The sequence below is a fragment of the Corvus moneduloides genome, chromosome 3 (genome assembly GCF_009650955.1).
Source record: "Corvus moneduloides isolate bCorMon1 chromosome 3, bCorMon1.pri, whole genome shotgun sequence".
NCBI classification, from domain to species: Eukaryota; Metazoa; Chordata; class Aves; order Passeriformes; family Corvidae; genus Corvus; species Corvus moneduloides.
Window position 1 is genome coordinate 90,513,941 of NC_045478.1, and position 24,752 is coordinate 90,538,692.

A 24,752-nucleotide genomic window follows, 5' to 3' on the forward strand; every position below is an offset into this window, starting at 1 on the left:
CTTTGTACTAAGAGGGTTAAAGATTTGAGGGTGCATTGTATAATGATTTCTGTTCAGACTTTCAGTTTTTGGAGGGACTTCACATACTGAAGACAAGTAAAAGGTCTTTGTAAGCTTCTGCAAAGCTTTGTGGACTGTTTTCCATGAAAGTGAGCTTAAATGCTTCACAGCTTAACAAGCTAAGTGCTTGCAAAAGGGGGCATCCCCGCCTGAGTCCAACATGTAGGAGAAAGCTGGACACCCCACTGCCCACAGTTCTCCACTATGTGGAGACTACAAACAAGTGCTGTGGGGAGCAGGGGTGACTGGCAAGACCGAAGGCTTACCTGTGGCCGGGGGTGTCCTGTGACCAGACACTGCAGGACCAGCGTGTCCCCCTCCCGAATTGTGTAAACGCGTTCACTGATGTTGTCTTCCTTCACCACGCACGCTTGCCCAGCATGGATGATTTGGGCCTGAGCAGGAGCTGTGGAGAGGAAAGAAGAGGTAAAGAGGGAAAGGGCCAGTACTCCATCTCCTTATGCCCACTGCCCAGGGTGGCTTCAGAGCTACAGAGAGGAAGAGCCAGGCAGTTCTGGCAATGAGTCACGGAGGTCTTAGGGGATATATTATTAAGCAATTTTCCCCATTTCCTGGGTGACTGATATCAACTACTATTTTAAAACCTTTGGTGCCGTTGGGATGAGCAGCTCTAGATACTGAAAAGCAGAATATGGAGGTTTTTTTGGGGTGGACCCTCCCGCACAGGTTGAGGACTAAAAATTTCCTGCTGTCGTCTCCCCTAGAGAAGAGTATGTGCAAGCAGCTATAGCAGGGACTTGGTCAAATCACAACTGCTCTATGGCTGTCTAAAATAAGCCTGATTACTATGATTTACCTTGCAGGGGGCTGGGATAACTACTGAGCGGAGCCAGAAAGGGCCCTGAAGCTCTGTACAGCTATTAGCACACATCCCTAGAACAGGCATAGCACACACTGCAGGAAAAACAAGTCTTTCCCATATTAAATAGCAGCCTGTCTCGGCCCTGAGCCAGAGGAAACAGCCTCTGCAGGACCAGAGGACCCCATAATCTGTAGGGATTCTCCACCTACAGCTGCAAATGGAGACCAATTACTGCCAGTTCAGCCAGGAAAATGGGTGAAAAAGTACCTAGAAAGAAAGTTCTCAAAACAAAGTTATAAAATGCCACACCACCAAACAGCACCTATATCCCACTGCAGCCCTGATGACAAGCAGGAAGAGACAAGCTCTAGTAGAACAGGATTTTATAAAGAAAAATGCCTCAGCTCTGAAGTTCTGTGCAAACAGCCTTTGGCTCCCTACTCCAAAGCGTTTGTGTCATCAGAGAAGTGGCTGAGGTGCATTGAAGGTGACTGTGCAGCCCAACAGGACACCTGAGCCTGTTTGAGGGGGAAACTCCAGTTGCACTTCAAGAAACAGAGAAACCCACAAACGTGTCTAAGAGTTGGTGTCTCACTGACAGTCCTGTGGGATACTTAACCAGCTTTCTAGAATGCTTTCAGGTGACTCTGGCTCTAGCTCCCATTAGTGGAATATAACAAAAATGAACAAACCAGTGAGGAAACGATCAAAGGCTTTAAAGCAATGAGACTTAGAGAGCCTTCCTAGGCAAGAATAAATTTTGCACAACCTGTTAAAGCTGAACCAAGCACCCACTTTTTCCTCAAGTTTAGTTGAGCTTCAAGGACTACCTTTTAAAAAATTATTTTCATTCTTTTGGCATGACCAAAATGCTGTAGACCAAATCACCCAGGCAAGAGAAGTGCTTGGATTTTATCTGGTTTAATCCACCAGCAGTACAGACGGTTGGACAGGCTGGGCTCGGGCAATGGAGAAGATCTGCCTTTGAGATCAGCCTTTATGTACTTGTGTCACCACAATGCACTGGCCAAGCAGTAGGGACACGGGAGTGGACACAGGGCTCTGCTCTTGCTGCTGAGGCTTTACAGCCTGCCATGGCCACCCAACACCCAGGCAGCAGCACTGCACATACAGCAAGCTACTCTCTCGTTTTCCATCTCGTCTGTCTTTCCAGCATGGTGGCACTTCGTTAAAATCATTATTACTGTCCAAACTGTTGACAAACAGAAGCAACATGTCTATTTGAATAATATGATGGCACAAACATGGACAAATTCCCCAGCCTCTCCTGTCTTCCCCTTCTGCAGGCCTCTCAAGATTCCTGCCATTGCTTGGGCATCATGGAATGCCAAAACTGACTGTTAAGACTTCATTGATACAACTGAGCACATGAGTGACCTTCCCCTGCCTGGATGGCAGAGAGTCTTGTTGAACCCAGGAGAAAGCACAAACCTGTATATATGCTTACACACATCTGTGTGTTTGTACACACATACATGTATGGACTAAATACATTAATTAAAATAATGATTTATCAGGAAAAGACATCACGAATGCTTGCCAAGCCAACAGTTGCAGAGGAGGAATTCAGAAGTCTACATAACCTTTGCTAATATACCTTATTCCAAATGACAGCCTCTTGTGCTGTTTCAGTCCTCAGATCAGTTTCCTGCAGATCTGCCATGACACCTTTAGCCCACGTATACTGCAGAGCACCACTTACAGGGCTGAGACACAGGCTGTGATGCTTATCAATCTCTGCTGACTAAAAGAGAAACTCTGCCCCTTTCCATCCTATGCCACATTCCTCCAATCTCCAAACTGTCCTGCCTGCATTTCAGCAGGGTCCTGGCACCCTGAAGCAGCAAAGCTCTGGTAACCTCTCTTCACAGTCTCTGGTCTGCCTTTGCCAGCTGGTGTCTCTATTCTCCCTTTGCAAACATGACCTTGCTATAAAAACTAATTTCCAGACACCCCACAGAGAATCGGAATATTTATCTGCAGTTCTAGCTCCCAGTTAAATGTTGCTCTTAAGTTGCACTGCTGTACCCCATATGGTATACAAAGTAAGCATTGAAACTTTTACTCTTCCCTTTGTCTATTCCACTTTCATTATTTCACCTGTGTTGTGTAACCCTGTTTTACCGCTTGTCCAGAGGCATTTCCACATGGGTAACTTCCACAGCAAAATCATTAGGTATAGTGGTATAGGATTAGAAGGCTTTTCTGCAACTATTCTGGTGCCAAAATACCTTGGGGTAATTCGCTGGCGTAACTTTGAGTTTGAGAGAAACATTATTTAAACTAATCCTTATATGGCACTAGACTACAACAAAACGACAGCTCTGGGGATAAAACCCTGGGTCATAATTTTGTCCTCTGCTCCCAAATTCTCCCTGAATACACTGAGCTGTAGTGAAACTTACAAGCAAGCTTTGTTCACAGGTGTCTGAACTTGCTTGTGTCACCATCACTAACACCCTTCAGCTAAATCATTGGAAAGGGACATCACTTTCAGGGAATCCCCACTGCTTAAGCTGTAACAGCTCTCTGGCAATAACAGCACCAGCTATGCAGCAGAACAGCCACTGTTTTTCATGTCTTAAACCCCACTTGAACCAGATGTCTCAGAAGGAAACTCAGAAAGCTTGGCATTGTCTTGGAAAGAAAAGCACTCAGGTAGATGGCACAGGAGCCTGAGACACTGCCTCTGGTTTGGTTACAACTTGATATTAGTAGGTGGGGGCTGAGCATTAAATCACAAGTTCTTTGGGGACTGCATTAAATTTGTTCTTTGGGGACTGCATTAAATCACAAGATGAGATTTGGGAACGTCTCTGTTCCAAGCTCAGCCTGCCACAGCACACAAAGGCTGGGAAAGTCACCTCATGCTGTATTACAGATGGGCAGAGAGACTGTGAGGATTAATTGCACTTTTAATGTGCTTGAACAGAAAGAATATTAATGTTTGACATCATCCCAGGTCTCTTGGAGGATTTCAGCATGCAGACAGTTTGCACACTGCCAGCACAACAGGACGGCAGGAACATGCCTGTCAGAGTAACAGTTTCACAGAAGGCCCTCAGGAAGGAAAAGAAGGGCTGGAGATGAAAGAGTAACCCCAGCCATTCTCAACAGTGCTCCACACAGAACAACCCTTGCACAGAGACAATCTCCCCTGTTGAGTCCTTCTGGGGCAGAATCCCTCACCTCAGGCTAGCAAACCCCAAAACAGAAGTCCAAGGAAGATCCCTGATGGTCTCTATGGGGGAAGAAGGGACAGATTACTCCCCTCCCATTTTTCCCAGAATTTTGAAGGACAGATGTATCATCACTTTTATTCCACTTTCAGGTAAGAGATCAACTTAGAGAAGGTTCTCAATACAAAGCCCTCCAGAGAAACTAGGCCAGCCAAATGTTAAATTTCAGATGCTTTAGAAGGGAAAAAACTCTGAGTATGAACCTGCAGCATTAGGCCCTTCCTCAGAAAACAGCTGGACTGTAATGCATTTGGCCTCTGCATCAAGATTTCCTACTATGCTTTTGCTTGATATATTTACACATTAAAACAAAAGGAAATTGAAGTGGATAAAATAACTTTATTCCCAGTGCAGTGTACTGTACAATGTTGTTATTACCATAACCTGGAAAGTTTACGAGACTCTTGGTGCTTAGAGGTTGCTAATAACATGGAAACGTAGAAAAGGAGAGAGAAACGGTCTTTTGGAGAGGACTGAGTCATCTGTATTTGCTTCACAGGTCTAGCCATTCATCTTCTCGAAGCTCAGATCCCATCAGTAAAATGACAGTGATGAGAGCTCCTTCACAGAGAGGGTGGTGAGTGACAGATACTGCACTGGCACTCCCTCAGTCACTGTCAGCACCCACAGGGGCAGCTGCTCCCCCATTTTGCAGCTCAGCACCTACTGCACTTCCCTGCTGCCTTCCCAGCACCCTAACAGCAGCCATCACTGTTTGACTCTGTCCCACCACTACCCCTGCCATCTGCATGTCCTGCTGACGGCTCAAGGATGAAGAGCATTTATCTCCAAAGCTGCTGGGCCAGTACCTGCTGCTGAACGCACAGGGGCACTGAATCCACCCACCTCTGCTACCTTCCTCCTCCAGGATAGGGAGAGAGGGAAGCTGCACCTTGAGCTTTCCTCTTCCTCAGCCTGAATCTACCACCCTGCTTTGCAAGGCAAGCAATGATCTTCCATGCAGCTGGTGCAGTTGTAATTCAGCCTCTTCTATACACACCCTAGGCAAAGAAGCCAAGGTCCTTCCCATTCCTGTTCACAGGCTCCCCGGACTCACACTACATAGTTACACTTGAACAAAAAGGAGGGCATCAGATGCTAATCTGCTGCTTAAACCTCTTAAGAACCTTTCTGTCCCCTTTCCTCACCCTTCCCATCCTGAGCAAGTAGCATGTAACAGATGCATCTGGAAGGGAGTTCCCAGAAATGGGAAAACACATGGTATGTATGGACCACGGGGGGGTTGAATAAGCATTTCACTCAGGAAATCCACGTGGCATTTCTTGCTGAAGAGACATTGTTAGTGACTGCCTCTCCAGGAACTGCCCTGCAGCGCTGTGAGTTGCAGACCATGCACAGCAGAACACCCAAGGGGCAGCTCAGGCCTCGAAGTCGCTGCTGGAGTCAGCGTTTTATCCCGCCTGTTCATGCAATGCACAGACCTGCTCGGTGAGCAGGGGCACACCAACATGGAGACCCGTGAGGAAGGGGTCATGTCCCCCCAGCAGAGCACAAGGGAAAGCCAGTGCACGCGTGAAGGGAAGAGACGTGCTAGCAACAGTCGTCAGCAGCAAGGAAGGTCTGGTACGACGGGAAGGGTCTGCAGGGGCAGCATCCTGACAGCCAAACAAAACACCCTCCTCTGGGAGGGGATGGAAACTGCCTTGATGTGTGCTCCAGCACTGCTCAGCTGGTCTCATTGATTGCTCCACTAGGGATGAAGACCACAGGCTTTGCTGAAACTTTAGACAAAACAAATTAACCAGACCAGATCCAGCCCACAATGCAGGGCATGATGTCAATGGGCCATTTGAAAAGGAGAATTCACTCCAGCTTGAGGACAATTATGGAAATAATAATATACAATCAGTGTCCATTAACACTGTCAGCAGGGCTGTGGATCAATATTGTATTAATGGCTGAAGAAAAACCAGCCATGCCCATCAGTCAGCAGTTAAGACCAGCACAAGAACAGAGGGAGAGGAGGTGGCAGCGGGCAGGTGTAACCAAGCTCAGGCGTTGGATGTCTTTGTGCAGCCTGCCCAGGGGAGCCTATTTTCCAAACCAAATGCCACCACCACTTTCCAAATACATTCCCTGGCTGCTTGTTCAGGGGCCTCCTCCTCCTCAGCTCAGCCCCTCACAGCCTCTTTGCCCAGTGCAACAGCAAAAGGAGCCTGCAGGGAATTTCCCCCATGGGAGATGCTTGGTACAGTTCAGTCTGATTAAACTCCTGCTTTTAACACAAGGCCAGGCTGGTCCCTTAGCACAGAGAGAGGCAATGCAGAAGGCCCAGGGACAGCTGAGGATCAAAGCGTATCCATGGTCCTGGGTCTCCTCCCACTCCTTAGACTTCTGTCTCACCCAAACTCCTTCTGTTGACTCTTCCAACATCATGTGCTGCCTAGGCAGTTCTGTGCTACCACAGTACTGTCCTAAACGAAAAGACATCTGGAAGACCTCCCTGCCTGCTGACACTAAGGGTTACAACCCCAAACAAGACAGATCTCCACTGAGGTTCTTTTGCTCTCATGCCCCGGTGTTTTCACTGCAGCCAAAACCTCATATGATAAAAAAAAAAAAAAATCTGCTTACTGTACACCTGGCCTAAATTTGCAGCAGGGAACACATTATATTTCAGTAGCAAAATGTCTCTGAGTCCTTTGGTGTTTGTATACTGATCATGATTAAAACACAAACATCCATTCACCCACAAAAGAAACACAGCCACTCACAAGATATGCAAAGAACCATGTCTGACCCCACACAACACTTCACAGTAACCCTTGAGCAAGAAGAAAAAAATACAATTTTCAAGGAGAAGTGCACAGAGAAATGACAGAGTTGTGGAAAGTAATCACAGAGCACGAATCTTTGCCACTAGAAATAGCATGGGATTTTTTTTCACTTGGAGGAGACCAAGACTGTGTCTTTACATCTCTGTCTGATTGCATCTCCAGAAACAGTTTCTTTTTGCAAAGCTCAGCCAAATGATTTCCACAGTCTTAAAATAACTTTTTGCTTAATCAATGTCACTTCCTTGAAGCACCTCTACAATTTTTTTTCTTTTAGAAAAATGCCAGCAACAAAATCATGTGAGATGTCATGAATAGCAGGTACACCCCCCAGCAACTGCAACACCTGCTCCAGAGACCATCGTTCAACTTAAAACCAAAGCAGGATCATGTACTTTACTAGAGCATCAGTTACCAGATCATCACTGATCACCTCAATCCCCAACTCCACTGCCTGCAGCAGCTCATTAGCTTTCCTAGATATTCCCAAAATATTCTTACATAGGTCCACCTAACTGCAGGGTGCTAAGGAGCAGAGTAAAATTGATCAGCAACTTTGTTTGGTGAGAATCAAGTGACAGATGTTACACACACAGAGCATTGTGGCACAAACTCTGCATTACTGCCTAACTCTTATGCCTGAGTGGAATTTCTATAGACAACTCAATGCTGGCAATATGAAGTAGCTTGTCTTCAAACCTTTAGGGGCTCCAGATACAGTGGCAGTCAGAGCCTGCACCTCAGCAACACTGTCCTGGAAGATTCCAGCTTTGGCTGGGAAATGAAAAAAGCATGCCTGTCTCATAATGGCCCTAAAGAGACTTTATCATCTCTCCCAACCCACTTCCCCCTATGCCAGCTACAGAGTCTGAGCTGTATCTCTAAGTCTTGGTGCAAAACCCAATGAGACACAGAGCCACACTTGGGTGAGGAGATCCTGCCAAGCTGAGTGCTCAAAATATTGCAAATTTCTTGTCTGGTTGCTACTTAAATCTCCTGAGCATTTTAGGGGAAAACACAGATGAGGCAAGCAGCCTGGGGGAGAAATCATCCTCTATTCTAGAAGATACAGACACTAACAGAATGATTTGTTTGTCAACTTGTAAAATACCCAAACATGAAATAATCTAGTCAGAGAAAAAAGGGCTACAAAGAGAGGAACTCAACTGGACATGGGCAGCACAGACACTTGTTTATCCGACCCATGTGCTGTAGGAACAGGTGAATATTGCAGGACAGGCGAGCACCAGGCTCCTTGGTAGATTTGATTATTTGTCTCCTTTATGCAAACTCCCGCCAGGTTTCCAGTCCCCTGAGCCAATCTCCAGCTGCTCCATGCACCCACCACCCTCTGAAGGGCAATGAACAGCTACAGGCACCCCGAAAGACTGCAGACCCTCTGGCCTTTGTTCTCAGCTTTCACTGTGCCCATCCCTAGGGGCCTCTGAATAGCCACCTCACCAGAGAGCCAAGGCCAGCTCAGATGGAGATGCAACTCACACTTCTGCTCTCTCTTTTTTGCCTCTCTGTCGTGACATGCAGGAGACACTGAAGCTGCATATCCCCACTCAGACAGGAAAAATGCCTTCCACAGCCATGATGCAGCTTGCCAGCACTGGGAGCAAAGTCCAACAGGCGATGTCCCCACCATCTGCTGCTAATAACTTGTGCAGGCAAATGGACTTTGTTTGAATGGTCCCAAGGGTTTCACCCTCTCTCCCTTGAATTCAAGATCAGCTCATTTCCAAAGCCCCCACTGGTGCTGCTTCTTCTGCTTTTTTTCCCCTTTTTATACTTTGAATGCCTTTGGTACAACAGTGACTCTTCAACAAAGAGGTCCATGTGCACAGATCTTTAAACCAGAGTACTTTGAAACTCAGCTGTTGTTTCATGGCTGGATCATTTGACATAGGAGATGAAAGGAGAGCACAACACACACACTTCAGTCCTTCAAAATGGGGAAAAAAAGTCAATTTGCTAATCATCTGTTGACTAGATTAGCAGCAAAGGTGCATGAACTCCAATCAATGAATAACTACAGTCTCCTTTTCATATCAAAACCAGAAAAAAATATCAGATGACAGCTATTATTCCTGAATCATGAAAAATAAGGCAAAGCAGAGGTAGTGGTTTCAAACTGGGTTCCCCAGCTAGTGGGACACAAGGGAAATGCTCCAGACTTTGCTGGTGAAGGCTCCACCAGAGTCACACCCACATGATAAAACCTGCTCTGGAAACACAGGAAGAGAAACGAATTCAAACTCCCAGGTATACTAAAAACAGCAAGAAAAGAAATAGAACAAAAACCAAACCAGTATGAAATCAAAGCACGCTATCAGAAATCGAGTAAGAATAGGAGCATTTCCATGGAACTCCAGCTGACGCTAAATGCTAAACCCTGAGGCCCAAATTCTTCAGTGCTGAGGTGGAGACTGGAGGCTGGTGGGCAGGAGAAGGACTGTCAGAGAAGAGCTGTCAGAGGAGAGGACTGCTCTCTACATGGAGAGCCAAAGGGGATGATGTATTCTCAGGGCTGCTGACCCCAGAGAGGGGGTGTGCAGACATAGGGTAGCAGAGCAAGGCATTGACTACCTAGTGCCCCAGCTCTCCTGGAGGCCTCCCTGTGTACGTGACCAAAGCAGCTCCACCACTGCCAGGAAAGTTTCTGCAGAGGCACAGAACTCTGTGCAGACCACAAAGCCTGTCTGTGAAGCTGAGCATTGGCTCAGGAACCGAGTCAATGCAAAATCCTCACCTGTCACAGCTCCACTGCTTCCAGAGCCCCATCCAGACAGCTCAGAGTGAGCTGGGGATGTGAGGGCAATCACGCCATGATGGCAGTGCAAACAATCTCTTCACGCAGGAGAGGAAAGATTCAACAAATGGCCATGTTTACCTACTGCTATCCCCATCTTCCACAGAAAGCAAAAGGCTATTTCAACTGTGAAACAAAGGGCAGGAGGGGGGGACAGGCAAATGAGAGCAGGAGAGGGTGGTAAGAGCCACAAGAAAAAGACTGAAATAAAATTTCACTGAAAGCCTATTTAGAACAAAACATAGAAAGAGCTGGAAGTTCAAATGCTACCCCTAATTCGACTATCTAAACCCCAATTTTACTACTGAAAAATGGTGGGCAGCAGATACTTGTCTCCATCCAAAGCTCTAGGAACAGCAGTGCACATCCCACATACAGCCCAGGTTCCCTGCAGCAAAGTCACCACCCAGGGGATCAAAGCACAAGATCTGCTCTCAGCTCCAAGCCACTTGGTGGGACAGGACAGGCAACCATGGCACCAACCCCAGCACAACCACTCACTGGCAAACCTGGCAGGGATGCCAAGGACCATGGGGACCACAGAGACTTGGCACCCCTCTGCCGGGTACCTATCTGCTCCCAGCAAGATCAAGGATTGGAGATGGGTGCTGGTGATGATACATGGAGGCTGCTTGTGATACAGCCCCTCAGTGGAAAGAGGCCTTTGTGCTTGAATGAGTTCCAATGCAGGCCCTCACAAAGCACTGAAGCTTTTATCCCCCAAGCAGTGCTGCTAAGTGGGGAAGTGCTGCTGTTGCACTCTGTGATTGTTGGGCAAAAAGCCTAAAGCACAGCCAGGGATCAATCCATGCCTAATTCCAGTCTACAATGCAAAGGCCAAGCTCCACCCGAAAGGAAGAGAGAGAGCATTGAAAGCAAATGCCAGCAAATTGTCAACAGAACTGAGGCAACAGGGGCTGAGTGACACTCCTGGAAATCAAGCCATGTAATGTTTTATCTTGACAGCATCTTTTACATCCCTGCAGTGCCTTTGGTGTGCAGAGTCCTAGAAAGTCCCTGGTTCTTTCCCTCTCAAGTACCAATAATTAACAACCACAAACTGGCAGACAAGAGAGCAATTCCCTCTGGTTCCAATAAGAGGAACTGACATCTCTCTAACCCCAGCCACCTCCATTGCTTTATTTCCTTTGTTTATTGATCCTTTTATGCACATAATGCAAATTGACATTTAATAATTCAGCCAAGTTAATGGTGCTTAAATATTAAAAGGCTTTTCTCTTTTAATTAGCTGTAGCAAAATAGGCAACAAAGGAGTGCTAGATAGACGCCATTTAAAATACTCTTGTCCAAGTTCCTTGGCATTTTTCTAGGGATGGAAAAGGATAGTTCAATGGAAATTTTGTACAAGTCTCCTACTTTCACTAGGAAGGTAACCAACCCACAGAAGCATTTCCAGAAGCTTTGATTCATAGAGCGTATTCATCTCTGTCAACTCTCTGTTTTCTCTGCCTTCTCCTCTTCTCCTAATAAAGACACAGGGGAGTGGAAGGAAGGGCAGAGGGTAGAATGAAAACTCTTCCCCACAAGAAGTGCCAGAACCCATCTAACATGTTGCAGATGTGGATGCAGAAGCCTTCTGCTACATCATTGCAAGACCTGCATCCAGGTGAAAACAGAGCTAAAAGGTAGCACACAGCTACTTGAAGAGTTACAAACAGCACAGAAATCTTGTAATTATTCCCTGGGGTGAGAACAGCTTATTCAGGAAATTAATTGAATATTACACTGGGAAAAAAAAATCCCATATATAGCAGGGTAAGGGAGCACTCATTTCTCTTCTGCTCATTATGCCAAGGGTTCAGAATAAGAGGGAAAATACATGGTATCTTTAAACCTCAGTTCCATCTCAGCTGGAGCCAATGGCAGTAATACATCTTAGTCATAATGTTGCTGGTGTGAGTCACCATAACTCAAAAGACTCGGTATTATTTGGGTTGTTTTAACTGTGCATACCTCCTCCCTGAATTAGTGCTCATTTGAAGTCCTCAATTGGTTTGAGTTTGGGATAATGATTTCCCACCTAACCCAGAGGAGAATCACACAGTCACAATAATTAGATATAGAAACTGTTAATAACTTTGTTTAATTACAGCCTATTTTCTTCAAATTTAGCCTAGACATAAGATTTCAATGAATTCTAATTACATGCCACATTTGAAGAGCCTGTGTTATTACATTATTAATTCCAGACAAAGAAACAGACTGACAAACACTAAATTCCTTACTGAGGATACTTAGAAAAAAAAATTAATCTTAATTCAAGTCAATTAATATATTCACTTGCAAATTCTGTGTAAATTCATTCTTTGAGGGAGGAGTATGCACTGTAAATCTGTAGAGGGTAAGCTGCATTTTTCACGTGTAAGAAAAATATCAAATTCCCAGTTTATGTGCAAAGTTGAGTTCATCCTTACTGCTGGATCTGCTAGGGGCATTTCAATGAAACACGGGAGCCACTGCTCTGAAGCTGCCAGGCAGGACATCATGTCAAAGGGTGTCCTCACATGCAAAGGCACCGAAGGACTTGAGGATCGTGGGAGAGGGCAGAGCACTGATCCTTCTGTCCAGAAGTGATAGGGGTGTGCAACATCAGCCTTGTTCACAACCAGCATCCCCCTACGCACACAGGAGAGGGCAGTGGTGCACATCTGAGACTCAGCCCATTTTACTTTTATGACTGACTTTAAGGTGGCGAAATTTGGGTGCAGGAGCCACTACTTTATCTCCCCTTGCACACAAAATCTAGAAGGTCTTTTACAACCCTCTTGGACTCTGGTTATCCCCGTCCATCACTTTGGCAGAACATGGGGAACCCCTCCTTGCCTCAGTAGGGCTCTGCACAGGGAGCATCTACCACATGTGGCTCATGCACTGAAATACTCCTGACACCGCAACAAGAGTTTGCATTGTTTCCCTTTAATAGATTAGCCATCTACTCCTCTCCAGCTGTGCAGCACATCTGGCCACACTGCCTCTCCTGGGCAGGCACTCCTTACTCCAATTTTCTGTTGATTGTTGCTCTGGAGGCTTGGGAGGTGATAAGGGTGTAAATGCCCAGTGGACAAGTGGCATCTCCAGGCATTTTCAGAGGCAGTAAAACACAAGTTCACTTCCAGCCTCTTCAGTACTGAGCTACCACTTTCGGCCTTCTGTAGCTGTCAGGACTTAAAGAGTGCAGTTAACTTGTCTCAGAGCACTGCCAAAGAAGGAAGTTTCCTTAAGATAAGCCCCCACAACAGGCTCAGATGGCAAACACAAGGGTGTTAATTTCAGGCCTACATGGAGATGAAAGGTTTGGAATTGGCACAATGGACAAAATTCCACTGTGCATACTGGCAGAAAAGTGCAGATGGCAACAACAGGAAGATGCCAGGCCTGGTGAGGCAGATCTGGGCAGCCTATCTGGACAAAAACTCCCATCATGGCAAACTTTGAGAAAAAGGAAGCAGCTGCTTAGAGACATGCCATTCCAAGTTGTGAGAATGGCACATAAGCCTCCTGGATACCTGTGGCTTGGACTGTATAAAAGTGGTACCTCCAGAAGAACACCTGGGGACTCCCACCAGCAAAAAGACCAGCAGGAACCCATGTGGTGGTGACTATAATGTGTCTGTCTCGCTAATATCCTCGCTGGCCCCCTCCTCCCTCCCCCTTTCTATCTTTCTCTCTACCTCACATTTACTGTTAACTAAAATCCGTACTATTGCCTTCGGCATATGGTCTCATTTGCACCTTAATTTGGGCAGAGGCATCTTGTAATCATCAGACCCTAACATTAGTTTGGTGTATCATAACATTATTTTTGTGTGAGAAGTGGGATCATAACAGCAGTCTCCCTTCCACCTGCAGCTGTTCCCAGTAAGATGGGGCCACATTCTGGATAGACACATGATTAACTAACACGCTACTGGAAGGCAAATGGGATGGACTTTGGATCATTACTATAAAGAGCTCTCCTCAACCACAAGTGCCAGGTGTTGGCCTCAGGAGCATCCCCCAAACCCTGCAAAAGAAGAGTAACTCTGGCATTGCCACATCCTGGCTATATTGATGGAGTTCATTCTGACAAACAGCTGCAGCAGCTCAATCAATCAGACTGGGGGAAAAAGAGGGGGGAAAAAGGAAAAATGAAAATGGACTAGCAAAGAGTTTTGCAAAAAAAAAAAAATCTGATTACAACTGAAACACGGGGAAGGAGAAGAGAGGCAGGCTGATGATAGCTTGGCTGTTCCCCGGTGAGAGACGAACAGCAATGAACTTAGGAGCAAAAGTTCCACAAAGCCAAGTTATGAATTTATTACTCTGCATCTGTGCAGAGTCAAAAGATCATCTGAAACACCAGAGACTTGCAGAGGAAATTGGGGAAGCACTAATCCACATGGGATAGCGTTTAAAATAATTTCTCAGCTGGCTGACTGCACAGGGGGTAAGAACAGGGATTAATTCTCTACCCAAGATCATGCATTTGTGCAAACATTGTTGAGCAGCTTGTTCAACAGGGGACTCGGGGACTAACGCAGCCATATCAAAGCAGCCAGGGTCTGGCTGACAGCTTTGCAAAGGAAGTAAGATGATCTTTGACATGAAGGAAATAAAGCTCTGGCAGACTAAAATGCTGACAGGCACCAGCCTCAAAGCCAAAGCATCTCTGAAGAGGAAAGCTCTTTAAAGACTTCTGTTCTCAAGCTCTCTTCTGCAAGGGAAAAAGCTTTGGCCTACTTAGGCAAGGCCAAGCTCAGGCTAAGACCTCAGTATATTTTGAAATCACTTATCCTCAGCTCCATTTGATATTTTCTTGATATTACTAAGAAGTTTCACTTTATTTAGAACTCTCCTGGTCCTTCAGCTGCACGTGGAATGACACAGAGCAGTCCATCCCTTGGAGAACAAAATGGTCCCTTGGTCTCTGAAGGGGACAAGAGAAATGCAAACTTGCACAGAGAGCAAAGTCTCAAAACCAGCCTCTTTTCTTAAAGGACCTCAACCAACCCAGCCTGCTGCAGAGCACCCTGGGACAAATGAACACAAACTAGAGAGTGGGCTTCCCATTTAAAAGACAAAATGTCTGCAGAGGGAAGGATGCACAGCTTCTGAAAATACGCGTTTACTGGGATTTCCATCCCCTGGAAGAGCAAATCCCTTGTGCTGCCCATCAGGCAAGGAATTGGTTTACTTTCTCAAATCTAGCTTTGCTCCCAGTTTCAGTCTGCTCCAATTCTGCACTAAGGGTAAAGACTCTGGATCTGGTTATGCCCCAGAGGAGCATACCTCTCCACCAGTCCACCAGACTGATGGCTGACAGGGACTGTGAAACAGTTTAGCTGAGACAGGCAGCACACCTGTCTTGGGGCATTTTGAAGCCCGATGTGATGAAAGTTTGCTTGTTATAAATTTTGGGTAAATGACCAAGAACCATTTGAGCCTTGCAAACCACTTTTGCTAATCTTCATCTGGAGCGACAAAAGTTAGCCTTAGTTAGAACTTCAGAAACTGGCTGGGACAGAAAAAAAACCAAGTCATGCCTCGCTCCTGCAATGGGTACAACCAGGACTGCTGCTCCTTCCACAGGCCAAGAAGTATGCATGCTGCTGAACACCCAAAGATGAGCCACTCAGTCACATATTACAACCACCATGCCTCCAAACTCCTCTCCCTGTTTGATTATATCCTAAAAGGTGGGGAACAAAAGGCTGTTATCAGCTATGTGCTTTCTGCGTTGATGCCTGCCACAGAGGAGGCAGAAAGTCATCTGAGGTAGCTGGCGAGCTGCTCAAAACACTTCAAAGGATTTCACCTGCAGCAGCAATGTTCCAAACCACCAGTCACCATCGAGCACTGATGTGAGCTCTTCAGGACCCTATTAATCTCAAACTACCCCAACTCCATCCAGAAGACATGGCATCCTGTATTTTTGCTCACTTTCATGGACCTAATGGTCTTCAGATTATGATCTTCACCCTCTACCACTCTCATACATCCCTGCTCAGCTGTGACACCAAGGAAGACAGAGAATGGAAAAGAAACACCAAAACCAAGAAAAATCTCTAACAAGTACTTAGTAGTTGACTTGATGTGTGACGTGGGCAAGCAGGTTCTCCCCTTGGTGCATCTTTGTCTCATCACATGTCATTTGAATAATTGCACTACCATGTCATGCAGGGTACTTTAAAGCTTAGTGTTTATACAACTTTTTGAAGATGCAAAAATCATATAAATGCTAAGTCTTATTGTGGTGATTACCTTCCTCACAGGGGGGCTATGAAGCTTTGTAATTAGTGTTTGTAAAGCAAACCTTGGTTATCGGATGAAATGTAATGTGCTAGAGAAGTGCAAGGATTAGTATCACCAGTAATCTGATGTGGGTTTTACTGTTCTGTGCAACACTTAAAAAAAAATTAAAAACAAACCTAAGCTGATCCTGATAGGAAGGATGAGGAAACAGAGAAGGATGCATGGGGGAAGACACTGCTCTCCATTAATTAAGCTCAATATCATCATCTCCAAGACACTGCCAAGTATTTTCTTGCGTCAGGTGATAATCACACATTCAACTTAATGCTGATTTTGGGTAACCAGAACGCTTGAGCACCCCAGAAATACTTTCAATGCATTGAGAAATACCAAATGCAGCTAATGCAGCACATCTCTGACCCCACAATTTTTATGCAGGAACTACTGCTAGGGTAGACAGCAACAGGTGAGATATGCTCAGAGACCCCACAACCTGGAAGAGAGCTGAAAGAAAGCTGTAAACCCACAGGGTCTCACTCCCATACACCTGAAGTCCTGGTCTTCAGTCACTAGCTTGGAGGTGTAGAGAAATTTCACTCCTGAGGCTGTGCAGGATTCAATTCCACTGGAGCACAGACAGCTCGCAGTCCTACGCATCAAGAGCCACCAGCTCAGTGGCTCTGCGAAAACAATACCAGCTTTAAATTTCTCCAGTATGAGAAATGTGGCTGCTGAAGTGTTTTGCAGTACAGCTACTTACAAGTGCACAAAGATGGAGAAGCATTTGGACAGTCTCTTGAAGAAAATTACCACCAACGAAGGAAAATTGCTGGCAATTGCTTTAACTGCTTGAGTGCCGGCTTTCCCCCCAGCACAGCAGATGCAGCCAGAGCACCTCCCTCCCAGCGTCCCCATACATGCAAACAGCCCTCCAGATACCCCATGTGACTGCGCTCACACCACACGTCCCTGTATTGGGGACGGTACAGGTACTTCAATATACTGTATATGTACTATTTATACACTATATATAGAATGATATAGGCTATCCTGCCTTTACACACACGGGTTGCAACAGTAGTTCCCTGGCAGACTCCAAATCAACAGGATGTCCAAGCACTGCAGATATTTTTTGTGCAACTGTTCATCAGGCTTCACTCTTATTTACTGCATTTGCCCACACAGTTTCTTCTGGTGCCAGTTCTCTTTGGTTAATGCCAAAGGGATAAAAGCAATACTGGTTTTCCCCTGAATATGTGCATGCAGATATGCCAACACTTTCCACAGGCAAAAGGGCCAACAGTAAAACTCAGAGAAGCTACAGAAAGAGTTCAAGGGACCACACATGTTTCAGACAGTCTCACAGTACTGCCAGGTCATCTGCAAGCCTTCTCTACAGGCTGCTCCACACTGATGATCTTGACCAAGCTTTAAAATGTCTCCAGAGAAGCATGTCCACAGCTGCTTTCATGTTTGCATCAGGAACTTGTTCTGGCATCCAGCCCCAGTTGTCCTTACAGACAGAGGTTTAAGACAGGCTGGAACAACAGCAGCCGAAGCATCTGTCTAATAGGAGGTATGACATCTTTTCTGTTTATCACTTGAAGGCACACAGCAAGGAGATCTGAGCTCACATCAAGTATTACAGTAATAGGTGTGATTATCAACAATCTTGGTAGTGTCTGATACACCACCACAGCAAGCAAGACACATCCTTTCTCTTTAGAGAGCTTCAAGTGATGATGGGAAGCAAATTACACCACAACCAGAAAGACAATAGCCACTCGAGAGTCCATGGGACAGGGTAGGAGCATGAGAAACTAAACAAACACCCCTCTTCACCTATGGGACTTCACTCATTACTCACTTTTAAATCCTGAGAAGCCACTTACACTGACTCACTTGAGACTCAAAAGGAATACAAAACATGTGGCACTACAGAGCAGTGTAACACCCCTGCCCTGTGCAAAGGATCAAGCCGAATGTCCCTTCACCATCTTCTGTTTTGCAGGGGAGAAGTTGGAGGGGGTGTGCTTCATTGCAGGAAGCTCTGCTAATCCTTGCTATACATGAGCAATAAGGGCAAAGGATTAGCATCACCAACTGCTCTGCTGGAAAGTGCAACAAGGAAAATTGGATGCATATATGCAGTGTGGAGCCATTAGGAAGAACTGCCTCGAGCACCTCCCCCTCCCCATATTGCAGCTCATAATTCCCCATGTCAGGAGCACTGCTTTCAACACTGCCTTTATCTCGTCTCCGCTGCAGCCTGTTACCCCAAATGCCATTTCCACCCCTGAAATACAACCCCCCCCCTTTCCCATCAGGACTGCTGCACAGCCTGTTACCCTGATCAAAACCATGCCGGGCAGCTGGTGCACGCTGCAGAACCATGAGAGAATTCAGCACCTTCTGCAGCTTGGCCTTAGCAGAGTGGAGAAGCCAGACACTCCAGCTGTGAGAAGCAGTCACTTTCCCTCACATTTTGCTGTCATTTGTCATATCAGAAGGACTTCATATGTACACAGGTGGGGGAAGAGGGGCTGCTTCCCTGAGAAACAGCCCATTTTCTGAGAAACAGAACACAGCTTCCTCTGAGATGGAACACAGCTGGTTAACAGGGCTCAGGAACATTATCTAATTGCTTAGGCTAGAAAGGGAAAAGCAATCTAAACTGATTTGAAGCTTCAGAGGGAATTAGGAAACAGAATATAATAACCTAAGTTGGAACTTGGCCATGACTCATGGGAAATAGGAAAAAAAAGTGATTCTGGTCTTTCACAAACACAAATTGCAACTTGGTGTTCCATTCCTTTCCAGAGTAGTACAGGCATGCATTTGATCTTGTTCACACTAACAGTGCTCTTTAAGAAGCAGCTTAAGGAGAAGTAAGGAAAATGCATTGGCTTTATACCAATATAGCTGTCAATTACACTGTGACGCTGTGCTAGGGAGGACATAATGCCTCACATCGCACAGGTGACCTCAGCTTTGGGAATATGCAGATTTTGAATCCTTCAACTTCACTATTTTGAAATCCTCCAGCAAATCTTCAATAAAGTAAATACACACTAACAACCAACTGCAGCCAGACACTTTTCAGAATATTCCCTATCTGTCACCTCAAGACTTTTCACAAAGCACCCATGGAAGAACAGCAGTTTTCCCGTGGCCAGGTGTCAGCTGCACAGCTCTGGGTCCCTGGCACAGGACAGTGGCAGTGCCCCTGGCTTGTGCCCTGACTGAAGGTCTTGGCTGCAAAAGGCTTGCTCAAACCCTGAATCCCCAAAGCAATGTCGGTACAGCTCTTAGCAGTCCTGGAGGAACAGTGAGATGAGACCAGAAAAGTGTGCATTATGAAGGCAGGAAAGCTTTCACTCTCATTAGCTCTGGCACATGGCTACTCTGAAGCTTCCCTGGTATTTTACAAATTGTGAGAAGCAGCCAAGACAAACCTGTCCTGTTTTAAAAAACAGCCAGACTCCCACATAGGTCTGAAACACTGCACAGCTGCCTGCAGCTCACATGAAGTTCACATATGGGACAGGTCATAGCTAAAACAGTGCTTGGAAAAAGCTGTCAGCAGTGCCAGACTGCTCCTTTTTGCACCTCCAACCGTACAAGTATCTGCAAACAAGTAAAGACAAGGCTGGTCCCTTTCTGCTTCAGCCTACTCAGAAATTCAGCTCTGACAAGGTCTAAGCCTTGGCTATTCCTGTTGTAGACATGGCAGGAACAGCTGGAGAGCACAGAAGACCCCAGAGATCAAAGCCCATTTCTCCTGTTCCCCTGAGGAGAGGGATTGTCCCACAGCAGCCACTGCCAGCCCTAACTTTGAGAGGTTTGACAGGCATGAAGTGAGAGTAAAGGCCATGGCTCTCATCATCCTTACCTGCCAAGTGCCTGTTTCATCCACTCCTTAAGGTCAGCCTTGTCCCACTCTTAAACAGCAAGGACAGAGTTAATGCTGGGCTGATTGAGCACTTAAGCTGATTGATTTGCGACGAAATTCATGCCCATGCTTTACCACAGCAAGGTGTCCACACCCAGACAACCTAGCACCAGTGTTTAAGCCCATGGAAGTAAGTGGATGTGTTATAAGCTACACCCAGCGCAAGTGCTGTGCCAACACGGGCTTGAAGATTAGTCTTCTACTAGAAGGATTACAAGGGATCAGGTAGAACATCAACGCCATCTCTTCTGTTCAGTAGCAATCACACAGCTTTGATAACATTGCTGTTCTTTTCTGAAGTAGACGGCAGGGGAAGTGGGATTGGAGCTAGCTTGGGGGGATAGGGAGGTCTGCCAGGAGGAATTAATTTCAACAGTTTTAATGCTTAATATAATCCAGAAAAAAACCCCCAAAAAATCTCCAAGCCTTCACAGAATGGAAACTGTCATAAACTAAAACACTTAACACTTAAAACCCATGTACAAACAAAGGAACAAAAGAAATTGGCAGTAGCCTTTGCTCTCCACCACTTCACACTTCAGTTCTTAATGGTAAAGCAGGGTCGGGAGAGACACTGTCCACTGTAGACTGAGTGAAGCACTGGTCACAGACACTTAGAAAGGGTCTTGCACGGACCTTGGGAAAAGGCCCAGTGGAAGCCAGTGGTGGGTTTTCTGTGTCAAATATGCATGGATACAATTCCGCTACAAAACGGTAACTTTCACTGCAGCTGATGGGAATTACACCTATTTAATAGACAGATGAATTGATTTTGTGATTCCACGTGCCTGGGCCTGCAAGATTTCCAGCCCACATAACTTCAGATAAAAATCCAGCAAACCCCAAGATAATGAAGTCTGAGATTCCACAAACACTGCTTCCCTGAGCAAAGCTCAGATGTGCTTGGAGCTCAATGCAATCACAAGCTTCTGCTAAATTACCTTGGGCCAGAAGCACTGCAGATCAGGATATTTCCAGGCGGGTTAGGGACTAATGTCATGAGCATTGCTACCTAAGGGATATTTTTATCGCTACTGTATTGCTCCTGGGCAAAATGCAAAAGGCATTATGTGTACACAGAGCTACAGTTTCCATCTAAGAGCTGAGCCCAAGCTTCACATCAAGCTGTTCGACTTTACTCTGCAAGCTTTGCTTGTCACAGTGCAAATGCAGTGATCTGTTTAAGGAGATCCCGTTACCAGACAGAAAGAGTGAGAAAGGCGGCAGGAGCAGGTGTCACCTGCTGAGACACAGGTTGGCAGCTTAGTCGGTGTCACACTGAGGGCTGTGAAATGCCTGACAGGGGCAAAGAAAGGTCATAGAGATATACTTCACTAGTCGATCCTGGCACCTTGATCAAAGCACTCTTGGGAAATGGGAGGACTCCTCAGCTTCGCTCCCCTTTGTGTTCTCATTGCACTCCCCTTGCTGAGCTTCTGAGCTCAAGTCAAAGGCAAGAAGCTGCTGCTGGAGCCAGCGGGTGCCTGGCAGCTGAGGGAGTTTGATAGAGAGAGCAGAAAAAAACCTGAGGCATGAAGACAAGCATCTACACTTTTTCTCCTGAAATACTTTTCTGTGGCATGGGAAGACTCAACACACTGGAAGAGCACGAGGCATCCCCATAGCAGCAGTGGGGAGCTAAAACTGGAGCCACACTGACCAACAGGCTGGGAGCTCAGCAGGGCTCACTTAGCAATGCAATCCCATGACAATGCCTGTTCCAAACCTAAAGGCTGGCCTAGAGTCCTAAAGATGAATTAAGAGTGTTCAAGCAAGGCTTTGGCTTGCAATCCCTGTTTCCTCCCATGACACAGCCTCAGCTCTTCTCCCTTAGGAGCACTCAGGGAGCGTTAACTGCATTCAATTAAGCATCCCATGTCCATTCACAGTAGTTCCATCCCAGGGGACCCTGTGGACCTTGTGATACATTGTTCTCCCTGCACAGAAATTACGTAGTTTAGCGGAGCACTGGTCACAAACTGAGTTATTTTGCATCGTTTTTTTGGCTCTTGGCCATAGTGATGATGGGACAAGAGCAGATGCAGCTTCCAGGGAGAAAATCCTGCTCCTGACCCACTGCTCCTGTCCAAAGGCAGACAGCTGAAAGAGGTACTGTGGCACCTCGTGGGAGCCTGCATCACACCTGGAGAAAGGGAGGTGGGAGAAAAAGGAAACAGACATATCACCTCTCCTCTCTGGAGGGAAAGTGCTTAGACTAGAGGGATTGGGATCACTGCCTATCCTCTCAGCCTTGCACAGGCCTCTCATTTGGAAAGGGACAGATGCTCATGCCCCCCTGGCAGGCTGGTCAGCAGCTGCACAAATAGGGGAACTGGGCACACAGAGATTAAGGATTGTGATGGGGATATTCAGGGAGTCAGCTGTTCAGTCCAGGAGCTCACTGTAATCATTTGCTCCCATAGCTATGGCAGCGTTCAGCAACATACAGTGAGGAACAGCCTCTTTGGTGTTCATCCTTGCAACTTCCAGCCCAACAGCCACACATTTACCTGCCTTCCACAGAGGGAATCCCAGTATAGGAAACAACAGGGCCCTCAGGGCCTGTTTTCTGTAAGGTATCCAACACAGGTTAGCAAAGGCTGCCTGGTGCATTCCTAGGGTAACGCTCACTGCAACAGCTCATACCCCACAACACCCCAAGGGCTTAGAAAAAGAGGCGCTACGAGATGGGGGGTTACTCCACTCATGAGCAACCTGACTTGCTGCTGGAGAAATCCAGCCCCTGAGGAATAACACAAGGGAGAGAAGTGATGAGCAGGCAGTAGGAGACTGAGACAGAAAGCCTTCTAGGTGTTTATTAAAATAGTGTCTGCTAGTCACCTCCTTGGCCGCGGTGGCATTTAAGCTGTGAAGCACTGCCTTGAGGCAGAAGCCAGCACTCCTGGTGCAAATACCTGAGTCCCACAGGAGGCTTCCAGCAAAGCCTTGCCAGTGGCCTACAGAGCTGCAGGTCTTTCACTTCCAAACTGCCCCAACTCACGGAGCCCCTCAGCCTCCTTCAGCCCTGTCTCACATGCCCACAGCTCTGTAGGCCATGCTCCCTGCCAGGAAGGGCTGCACTGTCTGAAACACCCAGGTGCAGGGAGGAAGGAAACAAGGGGAAAGGGCAGCTGGAGATGCAGGAGCTACTTGCCTTAGCTAGACATGTGGTCAGCCCAGTCATGAGAACTAGCTGGGATTACCATGCCCCACAGCAAACACTAGCACTGCCCTTCCAGTAACCTAATAATACTCATTACAGTAGACTGGATCCTTCAACAGGGAAAGCACAAGGTGTCCTACACAACTGCTCCAACAATGGGTTTCAAGCTACAGAACATGAAACCTGTGATAGACCCCTATTCATCGCTTGAGCCACGTTCTTCAAACTGGAGGCTGATCCTTGCCCGTTAGCCTTTATCACTTCTCCCTTTGCAAGCTCCCTTCTTCCTTGAACAGTTAGGCACTTGTAGACTGTTTCATGGTCTGTGTCACCCAAATGAGTCCACTTGCCACAGAAATGCATCCATGTGGGGGCAGAGCCCAGCCAGTTTAATGATCTGTTGCAGTACCAAATGCTATTTGAACACGGCAGGAGGAATATTAAATATGATCTCACATCAGACATGAAAATCCTTCTGTAGTCATAAAAAAGAAAGCCTAGAACAGAACATAAACCCATTGGGGGATTTTTGTGTGTTCTTCATCTCTAGGTATCCAGGCAAGCGAAAAGACTACAGCAATGCTGGACAGTCACACCAACACAGTGAGCAAGACAGTATTTCACCATTCACTGCCCATTGATGCTACCAAAGCACTGGGAGATGCTCCCATCTTCTCCCAAACCAGAGATTTTCTGCTATATCCCATGTTCTAATTCATGCAGCTGAAAAAACAAAGGGTGAAAAAACCAACCTGGCAGCCAAGGGCTCAGTGCCCTCACCTGTGCATCCATGGCAGTAGTGCTGCCAGGCAGATCCCATGACACCAGCTCCTTCATAAAAGGCATGAGTTAGAGACCCAGGGAAGGCAGCTTTCCAGTAGCTTTAAGGGATGGCTGATGTCAGGGGTTGAGGAGGGTGGGAAGCAGTGAGGACTTTTAGCCCAGACACAGCCCCATCCTAACCTGTTAATTCTCCTGGGGTGTGTGAGTGCTCTGGGAAGGACTCACCTCAGGACACCACTGGAACCAGCCAGGTCTGTAAATGGATTTCTCAGTGCACCATGACAAGAAGAAATTCCAGATTCATCTGGCTGAAGGCATATATGCTGCTTTCCTTCCAGTATCTTCCTGCCTAATGCTAAGGGCTGCCAAGCCCAAATGAGGCTGGAAAATGAGTGGGTAGTTTTGGTGAAGAGTAGGGAAAAAAAGAACTGAATAGCCTGCTTCAATTGTTTGGAGAGAATTAAGGTTACTCTCAGAGAGAGAACATCAGGGAGCAGCATCAGACCTACCTGGGGAAAAGCAAGTCTCTGCTCACCAGGGGGATGGTATTTTGTAGAAGACAGAAGAATAGTTAAAACTCAGTTCTGTGCTCTGTATCTAAGACAATAAGATGTGGTATAAAGTACAAGTTTCGTCCTGTAGCATGAGAATTGTCTTGAATTTCTTTGGATTACATTTCTCAAACTTTTTCTTCCCTCCATGCCCACAGTCCCTTCCATAACTAAATCACACCTCTTATGCAGATACAAGGCTGGTGAAGAAGCAGGAAGCATCCAAGCTGGCAGCCAAAAGCTCTGATGGAGATTCTAATGGAAACACAATGGGTTACAGTGATTTAAAGGTAACATG

The 24,752-nt window shown here is 46.4% G+C and overlaps 1 protein-coding gene across 3 annotated transcripts in view; it reads right to left on the reverse strand.

Moving 5' to 3' along the window:
* Positions 1-24,752, reverse strand: part of MDGA1 (MAM domain containing glycosylphosphatidylinositol anchor 1) — a 147,020-nt gene that overhangs the window by 97,895 nt on the left and 24,373 nt on the right. For all 3 annotated transcript variants that reach the window (XM_032102726.1, XM_032102725.1, XM_032102727.1), the window contains one exon: positions 327-466. In XM_032102726.1, the coding sequence (XP_031958617.1) occupies positions 327-466 (140 nt within the window). The remainder of the gene's footprint in view (positions 1-326; positions 467-24,752) is intronic.